The 14,512-nt window shown below is 39.4% G+C and overlaps 1 protein-coding gene across 1 annotated transcript; it reads right to left on the minus strand.

The window, feature by feature from the left end:
• Positions 1–9,411: 9,411 nt before the first annotated feature.
• Positions 9,412–11,005, minus strand: LOC110926285 (zinc finger protein CONSTANS-LIKE 4). The gene is made up of 2 exons (XM_022170035.2): positions 10,160–11,005; positions 9,412–9,912 (listed from the first exon to the last, which is right to left on the minus strand). The coding sequence occupies exons 1-2, from the start codon at positions 10,931–10,933 to the stop codon at positions 9,586–9,588; spliced, it is 1,101 nt and encodes a 366-aa protein (XP_022025727.1). The 5' UTR covers positions 10,934–11,005; the 3' UTR covers positions 9,412–9,585.
• Between the last annotated feature and the right edge of the window lie 3,507 nt (positions 11,006–14,512).

A 14,512-nucleotide genomic window follows, 5' to 3' on the forward strand; every position in this document is an offset into this window, starting at 1 on the left:
GCAAACCTACACTTCCCGGAGTGAGGTTTCTTGCAGACCTTGCAGTGAGGTCTTCCATCAGCTTGCCCCTCTTTCTTTGCCTCCGACCCTCTCTTGCCCTCACCGTTTCCACGGTGCTTTTTCCCAGACTTTCGTGAGGTATCATCCTCACGTTTTCGCTTTTCAGCCTCCTTGCTCCTTTGTGCCCTCAGACGGACAGCATCAAGTGTAAGAGACAAGGAGAGGTCAGTAACTGACCTGAAGGTCGTTGGCCTAGAGGCCTTCACACTGGCCTTGATCGCCGGCTCTAAGCCCCCAATGAAACGGGCAATTCTTCTGGGTTCTGGTGTCACCAGGTATGGAACTAGACGAGACATGGTATTGAAACTCGTCAAATACGCCTGGCAGTCCAGGTTCGTCATCACCAGAGAGACAAAATCAGCCTCTATCTTCTCAACCTCGTGCTGAGGGCAGTAGTTTTCTTTTATGAGGGCAATAAACTCCCCCCATGACATTTTGTATAAGGCAGACTTACCTGAAGCCTGCACCAGAGCTCTCCACCACGCCAGGGCCTCGCCCTTGAATGACTGGGACACAAACTTAACCACGTCCCTCTCAGCGCACCCGCTAATGTCCACAATCGTGTCCATCTCGCCTAGCCAGGTGATACAGTCAACCGCACCTTTTTCCCCTGTAAATTCACGGGGCTTACATGATACAAAGTATTTGTAGGCGCAACCCTTAGCACTGGATGCATCAGTATATTCTCTATCGCGATGAACGCTGTGCTCAGTAGACGAATGTTTGTCGTCATCTTTCTTGGGTTCAGAGGGTGGTTTGGAGTGTGTCTTTGGTTTAGAGGGTGGCTTTGACACGGTTCTGCCTTGGGACTCAGTATGTTGACGATCAATAGCTGCCTGAACAGCATTGTCAATCAGAGCCTTTAGTTGTGCGCCTGTCAAATGCACTGACGCATTGTCATAGTCATCTTCATTTGTGTGGCTGTTCTCTCCATTGGGATCCGCCATTGCAACTTGAATTTGTTACAGAAGATAACAAAATTTTATTTAGGCGATTATTATATAATTGTCTTTTATGACAATTCGTCAACCATGGTACAGAGACCATATTTGGTTAACTTATTATTTCATTATATATTAGGATTTGAATATATCCTATTTCAGCTATATAGATAGTATTGGCGGCATAAAGCCTAATCACGATGATGTTTTATAATATTAGCCGAGATTTCGTAGAATCAAAGGCATAGAGAATTGAACCGTAGTTCCTTTATCTCTTTCTGACAGGGAGTCATAGACCACCACTGTCTTTTGTCTTTATAAGACAATTATTATAGCCCATAGGCACTACACCTCTAATGGATGTTTAAATATAGTTGGCTCGTAGGCACTACATCTCAAATGGATGTTTTTAAATAGGTTGGCCCGTAGGCACTACATCACTAATGGATGTTTTAATAATATTGGCCCGTAGGCACTGCATCACTAATGGATGTCTTTATGATACTGGCCCGTAGGCACTGCATCACTAATGGATGTTTTAATAATATTGGCCCGTAGGCACTACATCACTAATGGATGTTTTAATAATATTGGCCCGTAGGCACTACATCGCTAATGGATGTTTTAATAATATTGATCACCTTTATTGGTGATTTAACCCACGATTCATAAATCATTTAGTTGGGTTTCGAAATCCTTAAAGGATTATTGTATAAGAATGACGTGCGTGATTTTAACGAATCACATCTGCCATGATTGTTAACATGCGTACAGAGGTTAACAGGGAATCAGAATCTTTTCAATTAGGTCGTACCATCTTGACTGGATCTTAAAAGACACCAAGCTAGGTTTCACCTTTTAAGATTCTTTATTTAGGCAGATCAATATAAAAGGAATGTTTTTTATTTATTTTATACATATTAAAACAAAACTCCTAACGTACATTCCAAAATCTCAAATACAATTACATATTGCCCTAAACGGGTCTTTCAAATAGTACATACCTCCATAGAGGTTTTAAAATAAGTGACAAGTCCACGCAGGGACTAATACAAGATAGATGTCCATGCAAGGACTAAAGATAAGTCCACGTAGGGACTGAAATACGATAAGTTGTCCACACAGGGACTTATTTTAAAGTAGAAATTATATTCGTACAACTTTTAAGGGCTAATGGTCACGTTTCTTCTTTTTGCCCTTTGGTAGGTTCGCCAAGCCCTTGAGAAATCCTCGGTGGCTTTTCTTTTCTTCCTCGAACTCTCTCTCCACACGATCTAGTCGATGGAGTATTTCTTCCTGTTCAGGAGGAGAGAAACGTGGTTGTGGCGCTTGATGTGGAACTGGAGGTCTGGGAGGTATTGGATACCCATGAGCTGAGTAATCCGGTGGTCCCATGTTTCCATGTGCTCCGTCAGGGTAGCGCGCATTATATCTTGCCGACACCACATATGGATCGCGCTCATAGCCATAGTTGTATTGTGCTTGTGACGGTTCGAACGGGTTGTAAGCCGTTGGACCCGTGTAAGCAGGTATGGGTTGGTCATACCCAAATGGTGGCGAATTTCGTGCAGCTGGTGCGGAGTTCGCCTCCTGTATAGGACTTGAAGGTCCTTCTTCTTGTAGCGGCGGATAGTGGCTACTACTAGAATGTCGAGGAGTGCTGAAGTAGATACCCCCTCCTCCTCGTGTAGACATACGAGCATTTGTCCTCCTACGCCTCGGCGGATCAGGTATTTCTGGTTGTGCCGGTGGCGGAGGTGGTGGCGTAACTGCCTCAAAGCGTGAATCCTCAGAGGGATCCTGTGGATGTCTCGGTTGTTGAGATGTCTGTCGAGATGGCGTGTAGTACCATTCATGTCGGTCAAACATCGCTTGGAAACTGTCAGGTCCTTGATAGGGCGTTCCATGGAAGGATGACCCATCAGAAACTTCTATCGGATGCGTGGGCGTACCACGAGCTGGTTCAGTAGGATCCTCATCTTCCTCCATGGGATCTTCAGAAAAGTGGTCTTGTGGACCAAGCGGAACAAATCCTGAAGGTTCCTGTATGTAGTCAGCCGGATTAAACTGACCTATGTAGTATGGAGTAGGGTCGTCGTAATTTCGGTGCGATACCGAACGTTGTAGAGGTATGAAGGAAGGTTGTGGGTTGTTGGGATCATTTTCTGAGTCTGGCCCAAAGGAGTGCCGGTAGGATGGCGTCGAGCTGTGCGAAGTGGAATGCCTCGCGGGTTCGTAAAGATCTCTTCGTCGTTGTGGCTCTTCGCTTCGTGTCATCGAAGGATGTCTTGTACCAGATGGTCCAGCTTCGTTATCGTGATGTGTCACGATTTCTCCTCGGCCTCTTCTTCCCCTTCCTCTTCCTCGGAATATAACAGGTGGCATTTTCCTGCTTAAAACTTATAAAAAATCAAATCGAAAATAAAGACAAAAAGGAGTAATAATCCGAATTCGTCCTAAGTTCTTGTCTAGACTCAAGTATGTGCAATTGTGTCATTGAGATTAAACACAATAGGATAGTGTTTAATTCACTCAATGTTGGCTCTGATACCAACCTGTCACACCCCGATTTCCACGTGTCTCACCGGTGGGCCCGGTGGGGGATTACCGTGACGATGTTGGCAACAATATAGTCAAACCACACAATTATATAATGCACAGCGGAAGCATAAGATAAATATATATTTCAACCTCTGGTGATAATATCAATGTATTACAGAAGTTGAATATCCACAGTGGATCGTAAATAAAGATAAAGTATTGTTCCATCAGATACTGCAATCAAGCTTGCGAGGCTTATCACGACGCTAGGGAGCTAATACCAGCCAATTTACGTTTAGGTACCTGCACTTAATCTTTTGGGGAAAATACGTCAGTTTACACTGGTAAATACATTCAACTGACACATTTGAAAATGTTTATTAAAATTGATTTGAATGCACAAGGCACAAACTCTTTTATAACTTGGGTAAATTATAATAAAATCTTGTGAACGTTTTACATGTTCTTTTATGCGTTCAGTAGCCCGGGTCGTGCCGGGTTAAAGATTTATAGACACACCACGTTTGCGTAAAACCGTAGTATAAAAACCAACGGCTACGTCTTTTAAATTTAATGTCGACACTTTATACCGGGTGTACGCCTACACCGGGATGTCGATGGTCGTGGCCATTTCGTAAAATGATGCCAAGGATATCCGGGACAACGGTCATTAAACCCCCCAAAGGCTTATAAGCAACAAAACTGTTTAAATGAGCCGATCATATTTAATCAATTAACCACCTAAGCGATGGAATTATATAATGCTCAATCAAGCGGTATTAATATACCGTAACCCAAGCCCATATAGGGGAAATAAGTTAAAGTATTTACCTTTGCAAGTATATTTCCTTAATTGGATTAAATCACCGATAGCTTTTACTGGGGCTCCTAATCTGGAACGAAGGTTTTAATTAACCTCTTAGAATCCTAACGGGTCGTTATAATGGCCGTAGCCTAGACCGGTTGGTTCCGATATATATATAGATATGGTTTAATCGCGCGGAAAGGCGAAAACCGAGAATGGAGTGTGATTCTGACCCAACAAGTTCAGAGACTTGTCTTATATGGGTTAATGGTTCACACTCTGGATTTTGGGGTTCAAATGATATAATTTGACCCGTATCGGCTAAATTATGAAAACTAGTTTCATAAGCCGAACCGTGCGCGCAAAAGGCGAAACGGTTAACCATGAGAGTCGTACGCTTATTTCCTAAGTCAATATGCCTTAAATGGGTTGTGGTATCAGTAGGATACCTTCCGTGATGCCCGTAACGAGTTTAAGTTTATATTATGCCCCGTAGGGGCTTTTCGGTCATTTTAAAGACTTTAAAAGGGCTTTTTGAGTTCTACAGGAAATCTAAGTTTCCCGAACAGTTTATCAAGCTTAAAATACTTTATTTATTATTTAAAATCAGTAGCAACTGGAATCGGGTCAAAAGACCTTGTAGAACTCATGTTTTGGCCGAAAAGGGCATATTCGGTATTAACCGAACCGTAGCCATAACCGCAGGTTATGAGCAAGGTAAAAATTATTAAAAATCTTTAAAATTCCCAAAATATTATTTTAATACAGTGGGTAAAAGTTTTGGTGACGAAATCTTGGTTTAGATAGGTGTTATGCTAATTGCGCCGTTAATTACTAAAGTTTACTTTAGTTGCGCTTTTTAGCATAACTCTCATTCTAGACCTCGGATTGACGCGAAACTTTAAGGACATGCTTATAATTTAATAAGCAAGGTTTTGGTCCGTTCACGTGTCCGAAATACTCGTTTTAATTTTAAAAGGCCGTTACGGTCAACTTTTAGGCGAATGACGGAAATACGTAAAAGACTCGAATAACTCATGAACCGACCACAGAGGTTTATACCAACATTTGACCTGGTCCTAAGAGAGTCCTAAGGTATATTTATACCTCACTAAAATGGGTCAGAACTGAAGTCAAAGCAAAAGTCAAACTTTTGCGACATTCGGCTCCGAACCGGTTCAATATAGCAAATGATCGATTCAAACGAGCGCAAACAAGTTTATATACTTATTATCATGTTTTATGATTATCAAAACAGGTTCCATAACATATACATTACAGATTATGCATATATCGCTAAAATAGCTTTCTGTTGACTTTTTAACCGCACGTTTGACTCGGCATTTGACATAGTTAGAGTGGTGATCAGGGGGAACCATTTTAGAGGTTTATTACCCACATAAATACCAACTCATAACCACTTTTGATTTGTCATAAGACTGAACCATTACTGATTTATTGTAAAGTCAAACCGTAGTTACGGCGGTTTGGTTCTTAGCCATTTACTAAGGAAACGTGAAACCACAAAGGGTTAGATCACTTACAGAAGTTGTGTTCTTGCTTATGGAGCAGAGAAAAGTGCTTGGGAGCTCTTGAGATGACCAGAGAAGGTGTTTTTGAGTGTGATGAATGTTATGAACTTACTAGTGCTATTTATAGCAAATGTCATGGCTCAAGATCATTACACACAACTCTACAAGTGCCCTTGGATGAATGGCAGGTGTATTAGAGGGTTATGGGTCGAGTAGGGGGCACCCATGCCTCATTGATTGGTGTTTGGTCGTTCAAATGGTCCAAAGGTCAAGTAGTTACAACAATTCTGCATCTGGGCGTCTAATGCGGCCCGCATGGAAGTTCCATGCGTTTACAATGCGGGCCGCCTGGAATCTAAATACCAGACGCGTAATTGAGGAGGCTCGCGGCCCGCCTCAACTTAACCCAATATGCAATGCGGGCCGCGTGGGGTTAAGATTTCAGAAATTTTAAATCTTTTGTCATGATTACAGAATCTGGTAATTAATAACGAAATCTTTCGTAATGATTTACCTGACCTTTCGGTTTTGAAGGGGTAACTTTGCGGTTTGGCCCTCGGGTATTTACCGATAGGGGCCTCGTGTTATTTACCCGCGCTATTAAGTCCCCGGTTTATTTATTAATTATATTGGAAAGCCTTAACTTTCACTGTTGACGCTTTTAACCCTTCTCATACGAATTTGAGTATAACTCTTTCGTTTTAAGACGGAACTCCGCGGAATTTTTACAGTATATTCTAGTGAGCGTATAATACTGTTACGAAGCCTTGGGAACGTTAAAGGGTCACTCAGAGGTAATATTAAACATGTTGACACAGTTAACCCCTGTAGTTCATAATCTCTCACTTTCTTCCGCGTTTCGCTTCCGTACGTTTTATGATTTATTCGTTTGAAGGTACAAGCATTTATTTAGGGTTACTATACAGTATATTTACCCTTGTTGACATTTATAACCCTCGAATTTATATACTTTCAAGGTTTGTCAAAATTAGTCCTTTATTTATTATGGATGCCACGTGTAATCAAATGACACGTGTTAACACATCATTGGACACAAAAATTCGAGGTGTTACACCAAAATTCACTGTAATAGCAGTCTATGTTGATGATATAAACATCATCGGAGCTCCCGGAGAGATAGAAAAAACTGCTAATATATTAAAGAGAGAATTTGAGATGAAAGACCTTGGTACAACAAAATTATGTCTCGGCGTGCAGTTTGAGCATTTGCGAAACGGTACATTCGTCCATCAGTCAAACTACATCCAGAAGATGTTAGTACGTTTTAATATGGACAAAGCTCATCCGTTTAGCATACCCATGGTTGTCCGACCGCTGGATCCACATAAGGATCCTTATCGCCCTCGAGAAGAAGGCAAAGAAGTACTTGGTCCAGAAATACTGTACTTAAGTGCGATCGGTGCCCTTATGTATCTTTCAAATAACACGAGACTCGATATTGCATTCTCGGTACATGTACTATCGAGATACAGTTCGAATCCAACACGTAGACACTGGAATGGAATAAAACACATATTCTGATATATTTGCGGGACACAAGACTTTGTTCTTTTCTGCCAGAAAGATCAAAGACCCAACTTATTGGGTATGCTGATGCTGGATATCTATGAGATTCACGTAAAGCAAAATCTCAAACAGGTTGTGTATTCACATATGGTGGCACAACAATTTCTTGGAATTCAACTAAGCAAATTCTTACAGCAACGTCATCAAATCATGGCGAATTGATAGCACTATATGATGCCGATCGAGAATGTGTGTGGCTGAGATCAATAATTAATCACATACAAGAAGCATGCGGATTAGAAAAAATAAAAAAAAGAGCCGACAATTATTCATGAAGACAATGCTGCTTGCATAGCTCAAATCAGAGAAGGTTACATCAAGGGTGATCGAACGAAGCACATCTCACCAAAGTTTTTCTCAACATATGACTTGCAGAAAGAAGGGGAAATTGATGTTCGTCAGATCAAGTCAAGTGAAAATTTAGCTGACATATTCACAAAATCTTTACCTAGAAGCAATTTTGAGCAGCTATCACACAAGACCACTCTCCGCAGATTGAAAGATGTTTGTTGAATTTAGGGGAAGAATTTACATGTTGTACTCTTTTTCCCTTAACTAAGTTTTGTCCCACTGGGTTTTCTTAGTAATGTTTTTAATTAGGCAGCATAACTGATCCAGTAGTATCAGTTTATTTATTTAAGTCCTGAAGTACATGTTTAACATCATCCTGAAGTATGTTGTTAACTGTGTATAATAAATAGTAATATATATATGAGGGGGGGTGTTATAAATACAGATATATACCCTCTTGATTTTTCTCTTAGGTTATTGTATTTTGACCACATCACTATGTATATATATGTTGTTGATAAATGAAAGGATTATACACTTCTTATTTTTTATTATTTCATTTTATGAAAATTTTATTAGAACATTGACAATGAATTCTTATATTTATGTGAGTGAGATAATTATATTATAAGGAATGGTTGCGAGTGGGTTTTGAGTGGAGTAGAGAAAAAATGTTATTGTTCATCTGTAAATATACGGGAATACTGTTCACACCTTCTAAATATTTTAATATTTTTGAAAGTGGTTATGAGTTGAGGAAAGATAAAATGTTACGATAAAGGTATAAAAAATATTATTTAATTGAAAGAGAAGAAAAAGATAGTGATTTTTAGTATAGTTATATGAATATGGAAAATGAATTTAATGTAAATGATATCAAGAAATAATTTTAGGTAAAATGTAAACCTAACTAGGATAAATGATTGCATAAGTTTATTAATTAAAATTAGATAAATAAGACGATGAAAACGCTCTTAGTTTTTTTTATATTAGAATTTGAAAATGAAATGTTTTTAGTACATGAGGCGAAGGTTTAGAATTTGAAAAAGACGATCTTACACGTCTCTTTTATGTTCCATCGAAGTTTATGATTCCAAAATGAAGCGAATGTTGAGAATTTGAAACAGACGATCTTACACGTCTCTTTTATGTTCCATCGAAGTTTATGATTCCATTGAAAATAACAAAACAAACAAGTGGATTAGATAAAAAGAACCATGCTTGAAAAAAGAGATCTACCAAAGGATGTATCAACATTCAACGCTCACAATGTATCGTTAATCAGTTGGGCGAGCAATGTAGCCTTGTTACGCTAATATACAAAGCCGAGGGTTGTCATCTCATAAGCATCACGTTACAAAGTAATACGGTTGTTCAATTTTTTTTTTGAACAACAAAGAATCTTACGTGTAAACTCACCATGCTTCTGGCTATGTCCAAGGTCGACTTCTCGACCGCCATGAAACCGTGCCCCGTTGATGCACAGGAACCAGATGGAATCCGTAAACCCTCGCCCTTCGTCAGGTTCGAACACCCGGAATTAAATCCCCGATTCGTCCCTTTATCCAAATGTCACTCGAAATGGCTCAAGCGAGAATCAAACCAGCGTCTCTACTAGGGAAGGCAAACATTTTGAACGCCGGACAAACATCTCAGGAAAATATGGTTGTTCAATTAACTCGTGACTTGTAGGGCAACACGTTCTTAATTAGCTCGGTAAAAACACATTCATAATCCGGTACAAGTTATTGTAAGTAGTAGCGTTACACCTAACATATATACACATGGGTTAATAATCAAAACACAACATACATGATGAGATACAACATTAGTACGATGGAACGACGCCGTATGAGGATTCCGGCGAGATATCAGCTTCTACAATATCCATTTCCGTTCGCTTAGCAAATCTTCCTTTGATTCTCGGCCTCGTCTCTGCATACGCCTTCCTCGAAGCATATCGAATCGTCTTCTCAAACTTCCTGTTCTTCTTCTTCTCTCTGTATCTTAAAACCCTAGCTTCTCGATCGTATCCGACTAACGGAGTTGGATAAACATCCGCTGATGAGGTGGTGGTGTTGTTCGATACATCAGTCATTGCTGCCTTGTGATCCGGTACAACACCTACTTCAATTTCTAGCGAAGATGACGATACCTGATCATCATAAACATATCATGATTAGATACAATATCATATCAATAAAACTGGACGTATATGTGTGTGTATACATATATGTGTGTGTGTTATATACAAATTCCATGAAACTGAAAGTATGTGTGTGTGTGTATATACATATATGTGTGTGTATTATATACAAATTCAATGAAACTGGAAGTATGTATGTGTGTGTATATATATAGAGAGAGAGATCTGGATCTGAGGATGATCGGATCAAACTTACGCTTTGGCTGATCGATTGAGATGTGAAATTGTACATGAAAGGTTTAGATCCAGTGACGTCATACGCAGGTACTCCTTCAACTACATCTGAAGAATTATATTCAGAAGCGTGTGTGTGTGAAGGAATTTGATACGGCTGATATTGATGAAACTGGATACTATTGCTCTTGTTTTGAACCGGAACAACGCCGTCGTTTTGCGATTGATATCGACGAACAAACTGATTAGGTTTTTGATCCGGCGTTTTCAGATCTATACCTAAATACGGATCAATATCGTTAAACAAGTAATCCGATTCCGATTCAGTAACTTTCAGATCATCTTCTCCAGATCCGTCTCCGATTTTGTTAATATTCGGATTCGGAAGCAGCCACAGCGCAGCTTCCGCTTCCTCCGCTTCAATTCTGGCGACATTCACATCCAAATCATCGCCGTCGCCGCCGATCTTCGCCGCCGCAGCGGCAGCGTCGTTGAACGGAACTACCGGAAAGCGCTCGTGACGGCGAGCGAGCGGATTAGCGGAGTGGATATCACGGTCGCATGTGACGCAAAGCGCGGCGGCGTCGGCTTTGCAGGTGACGGTTGCCGGAGCTTGTTCACAGACCTCACACATCCACACGCGTTCATGGCGGGAGGCGAGTTTGTTAGCGGCGTGAACTTTGCCGTCGCATGGGATGCAAAGGTAGGCGGAGTCTGCTCTGCAGAATAAGCTGGCCGACGTCGTTTTGCAGGAGTCGCAGAGTTTTGTAGCCATGGTCCAGGTTTCTTTTCTCATGGAGGTTTGAATGTGGTTTTGGAGCTTTTGGTTGTGATTTTGGGTTTTGGTAGCTGTGAATCATTGTCATGTTCTCTCTCTAGTATCCGGGAAAGTTATCCGAACAGTGTGTACAGCCAGTAAGGAGTTGACATGTGGCGTGGTCTTAGCCAGAATGGATGGAGGGGCCTTTATTTGCATAATTCAGAGATGTCACGTTCAGATGTTACAGGTATGAACGCGTGAGATAATTATTATACTACTTTCTTTTTTAAGGGGCTATTATCATATTACTTCTTTCTTAAAGGTGATACTTTTATTATTAGGTTGATAAACTAAGATAATTGGATAAAATTATAATTCTGTACTGTTTATTTTTGATTTTATGAATACTTAGAGCATTCACATTCAATCCATCAAATTGTGTGTGTGAAGTTTTTATAATGTAAAGAGTATAAAAAGTGGTTGTGAGTGAAGGAGAGAGAAAATGTTACTGTTCATCTGTATATTTGGGGGGACACTGTTCATTCTCTATAATTTTTTAATATATTTTGAAAGTGATTGTGAGTGAAGGAGAGAGAAAAATGTAATGATAAAGGTATAAAAAATATTATTTAATTGAAAAGAAGAGAGAAAATGTAGTGTTTTTTAGTGTAATTTAGGATGAAAATATGGTGGAATGGATGTGAATGCTCTTATAGCATGCACATTGCATGGTTAGGTGGTGCAAAGTCTAAACTCAAGGAATGCTCTTCCAACTACTTCCCTTATTGTGGATTTGTGGGTAGGGATGGCAAAAATACCCGAGTCTAACGGGTATACTAAAAACCCGACACAAATAGGACGGGTATATCCGATATCTGACGGGTATTGGGTCGGGTATGGGTTTAGTTTTAAAAGTTTTCGCGGGTATGGGATTAGGTGATACCCGACCCGATTACCCGAAACCACATACACGTTTACCCGAACTATATACTCGTTCATATACCCGAAGTTTTTAATTTATATTTTTATATTCCATTAACCCTTATCTATGAGTGATTTATTTTAGTATGTTCATAATGTGAAAAAATAAATTTTCTTTTAGCATATGTATTTGATGTAGTATTTATATTTTGTATGTTGTGAAGTATATACATATAAGTCTATAAATATTATAAAGTTATTATTAGTTTATGATAAAACTTATATGTATGTAATATACATTTTTAATTTATATTAGTTGTTGCATAAATAAAACTAGTATTAAGTCCCACCGCGTTGCGGTGGGATGTAAAATTGTTTCAAATAGTACCAATGCCACATCACCGTCAACAACCAGCACGTATTTGTAACGCCCGGCTCTTTTGTACTTTTCATTTATAGAAAGTTTTGTTCGTATTTTTCTTTTTGGAAACTTTGTATTCTTGTAATCGTTCCTTTCTTTGTAATCATTGTCAAACCGAGACTTGGATCATTAATGAAGCTTGTATTTTGATACATTTACGTTATACACATTCTATGTATGCTCGTATGTTCGACTTCGTGAATCAATCGATGTTTAATCGTTAATCTTGGAAACTATGTGTGAAACTTGTAATTAAACTAAACTTATGCATTGAACGAATTTCGAACGAGAACGACACTTGATTTGATACTTATACGCGTAGTTATACTTGGGTTATACTCCTCGTACTTGGATTTATCCTAATCTATGCTTTTGTGACAAGAATGGCCCTTAAAACACCTTAAAACATCAACTACACAACTATAGGGGCCAAATTGTAATAAAAACAAACTTGTTTCCGAACCCCAAAGGGCTCGCGGCCCGCGTTACATAGCCTGGATATCCCAGGCGGACCGCATGGACCCCTAGGTCTGCAGAAATGTGGACAGTCGCGACCAGATTCAATTTTGAGCGGGATTCCCTTGTTTAAACCGAGTTTTGGCACTTGTAAACACCTCTAATCAACCCTAATCACCTCCCTATAAGTACCTAAGGTCCTCCAAGCACTTGGACACTTTCATCACACTCAAATCTCTCAAAAACACTCTCAAGTTCCAGCAAGAATCTGCACTTTCGGACAGATTTACACTCTTGCACTAAACTTGGTATAACTTGAGAGTGTTTCGTTAAGATTTACAAGAGTGTTCCAAATTTATAATCTTCCGTTATACGCCAAACTCACACACCTACGTTTCCTTGTGTAGAAGGACTAGGTGCTCCAACTTAATCCATCCACCAAACTCGCTCGCGGGATTTCAAGTGGGAAAGCTTGCAACCACTGTGAGTATACTCGAACCCATTTTTACTTTTAAACACTTTGGGTGCAACATGTATTCTATATTAAACGCACGTGACACTTGAAACTTATTTGAAACATGCTCTATCCATTTAAACATGAAACATGAAACTTGTGATACTTGAGACTATTTTGTGCTATGTGAACGTTTAATCCCTGTGTGTAGTTCCGCCTTAACAATAGTAGCGCTATAGGGGTAATGCACCTCCCCCATTTGTAGTCGAGGGGTATTGTTAGGAGGAGACATATTAACCTCCCGTGAAACTTTGGGTTAGGTACTTTAACGCATTGGAAACTTGGGCTATCACTTGGACTGCGTAAACTAGCACGGCTGAAACTATTTTATTATGTTCATGTTGGATATGAGTTTTTATTCTATTATGCTATGTAAACAAACTTGTATAGTCGCTCTTTGCCTTTGCATTGAAACTCTATTTTAATACATGTTGCAGGTTGATTATTGAAGTATGGATGATTGATGAAACAAGTTTAGGGTGGACTAGATACACACCTAAATTTATCTATCTTTTGTTGTTATGTCATTCGTTGAAACAATGTTGTTATTTCCTTTTGAATTTGTATGACATTTAGTTTTGAAATGAAATTTGAATTTAATTAAATATTGTCACATAGTGTTATGACGTCTCTAGCAATCTTTACACACTTCGTCTCATCCCGATGTTTCCGCCATCGGTTGGGGTGTGACAGATTGGTATCAGAGCCATAACTATAGGGAATTAGGAAAATTGCCATGCTTTTGCCCTAATCTATAGTTCTAGGAATTTTGCCTCTTATTTGTTATTTAAAACTTTTGTGCTCTACCATGCATGCTTCCTAGCTATACTTTCTATTAAAATTATGTGCCTTTCCTAAGGCTAACACTAATACACTTATGCTATTTTTATGCTCTTATAACACCAACGAGAAGAATTTACCAAAATAGGCGTGAAACCCACAATTTGGTAAACGACTCTCATTCTACCTTTAATCTATTTTGCACGAAATTTCACCATTAAGCTAGGAGTGACATCCACTATTAATGGTAATTTCCATTTCAACTCTAGTGGACCCTCGTCAAAGTGTCAAAATTTTATTTTGATCGACGAGTACCAACCACATTTAGGGTACGAAATCGTCAAGTTAGGGGTGAAACCCGCATCTCGTCGATTAAGTCCCATTCCTCGATTTTTATTCTCGCCAAAGTCCCAAATGTTTCAATCATTTAGAGATGTGTAGTAACTGGAAGGGTAAGATACCGTTAATCGCTTCTCGACGAGAGTATCTTACTTATAGGCCAAAGCACAATATCTCTAATTCG

Source organism: Helianthus annuus, chromosome 3 (assembly GCF_002127325.2).
Source record: "Helianthus annuus cultivar XRQ/B chromosome 3, HanXRQr2.0-SUNRISE, whole genome shotgun sequence".
Lineage (NCBI taxonomy): Eukaryota > Viridiplantae > Streptophyta > Magnoliopsida > Asterales > Asteraceae > Helianthus > Helianthus annuus.

What these genes read in the sequence shown, in the direction of transcription:
- LOC110926285 (XM_022170035.2), bottom strand. Translation starts at nt 10,933, where the DNA reads ATGAGAAAAGAAACCTGGACCATGGCTACAAAACTCTGCGACTCCTGC. An exon ending in CTCAATCGATCAGCCAAAGC is followed by an intron (nt 9,913 to 10,159) that starts GTAAGTTTGATC and finishes TATGATGATCAG; the next exon opens with GTATCGTCATCTTCGCTAGA.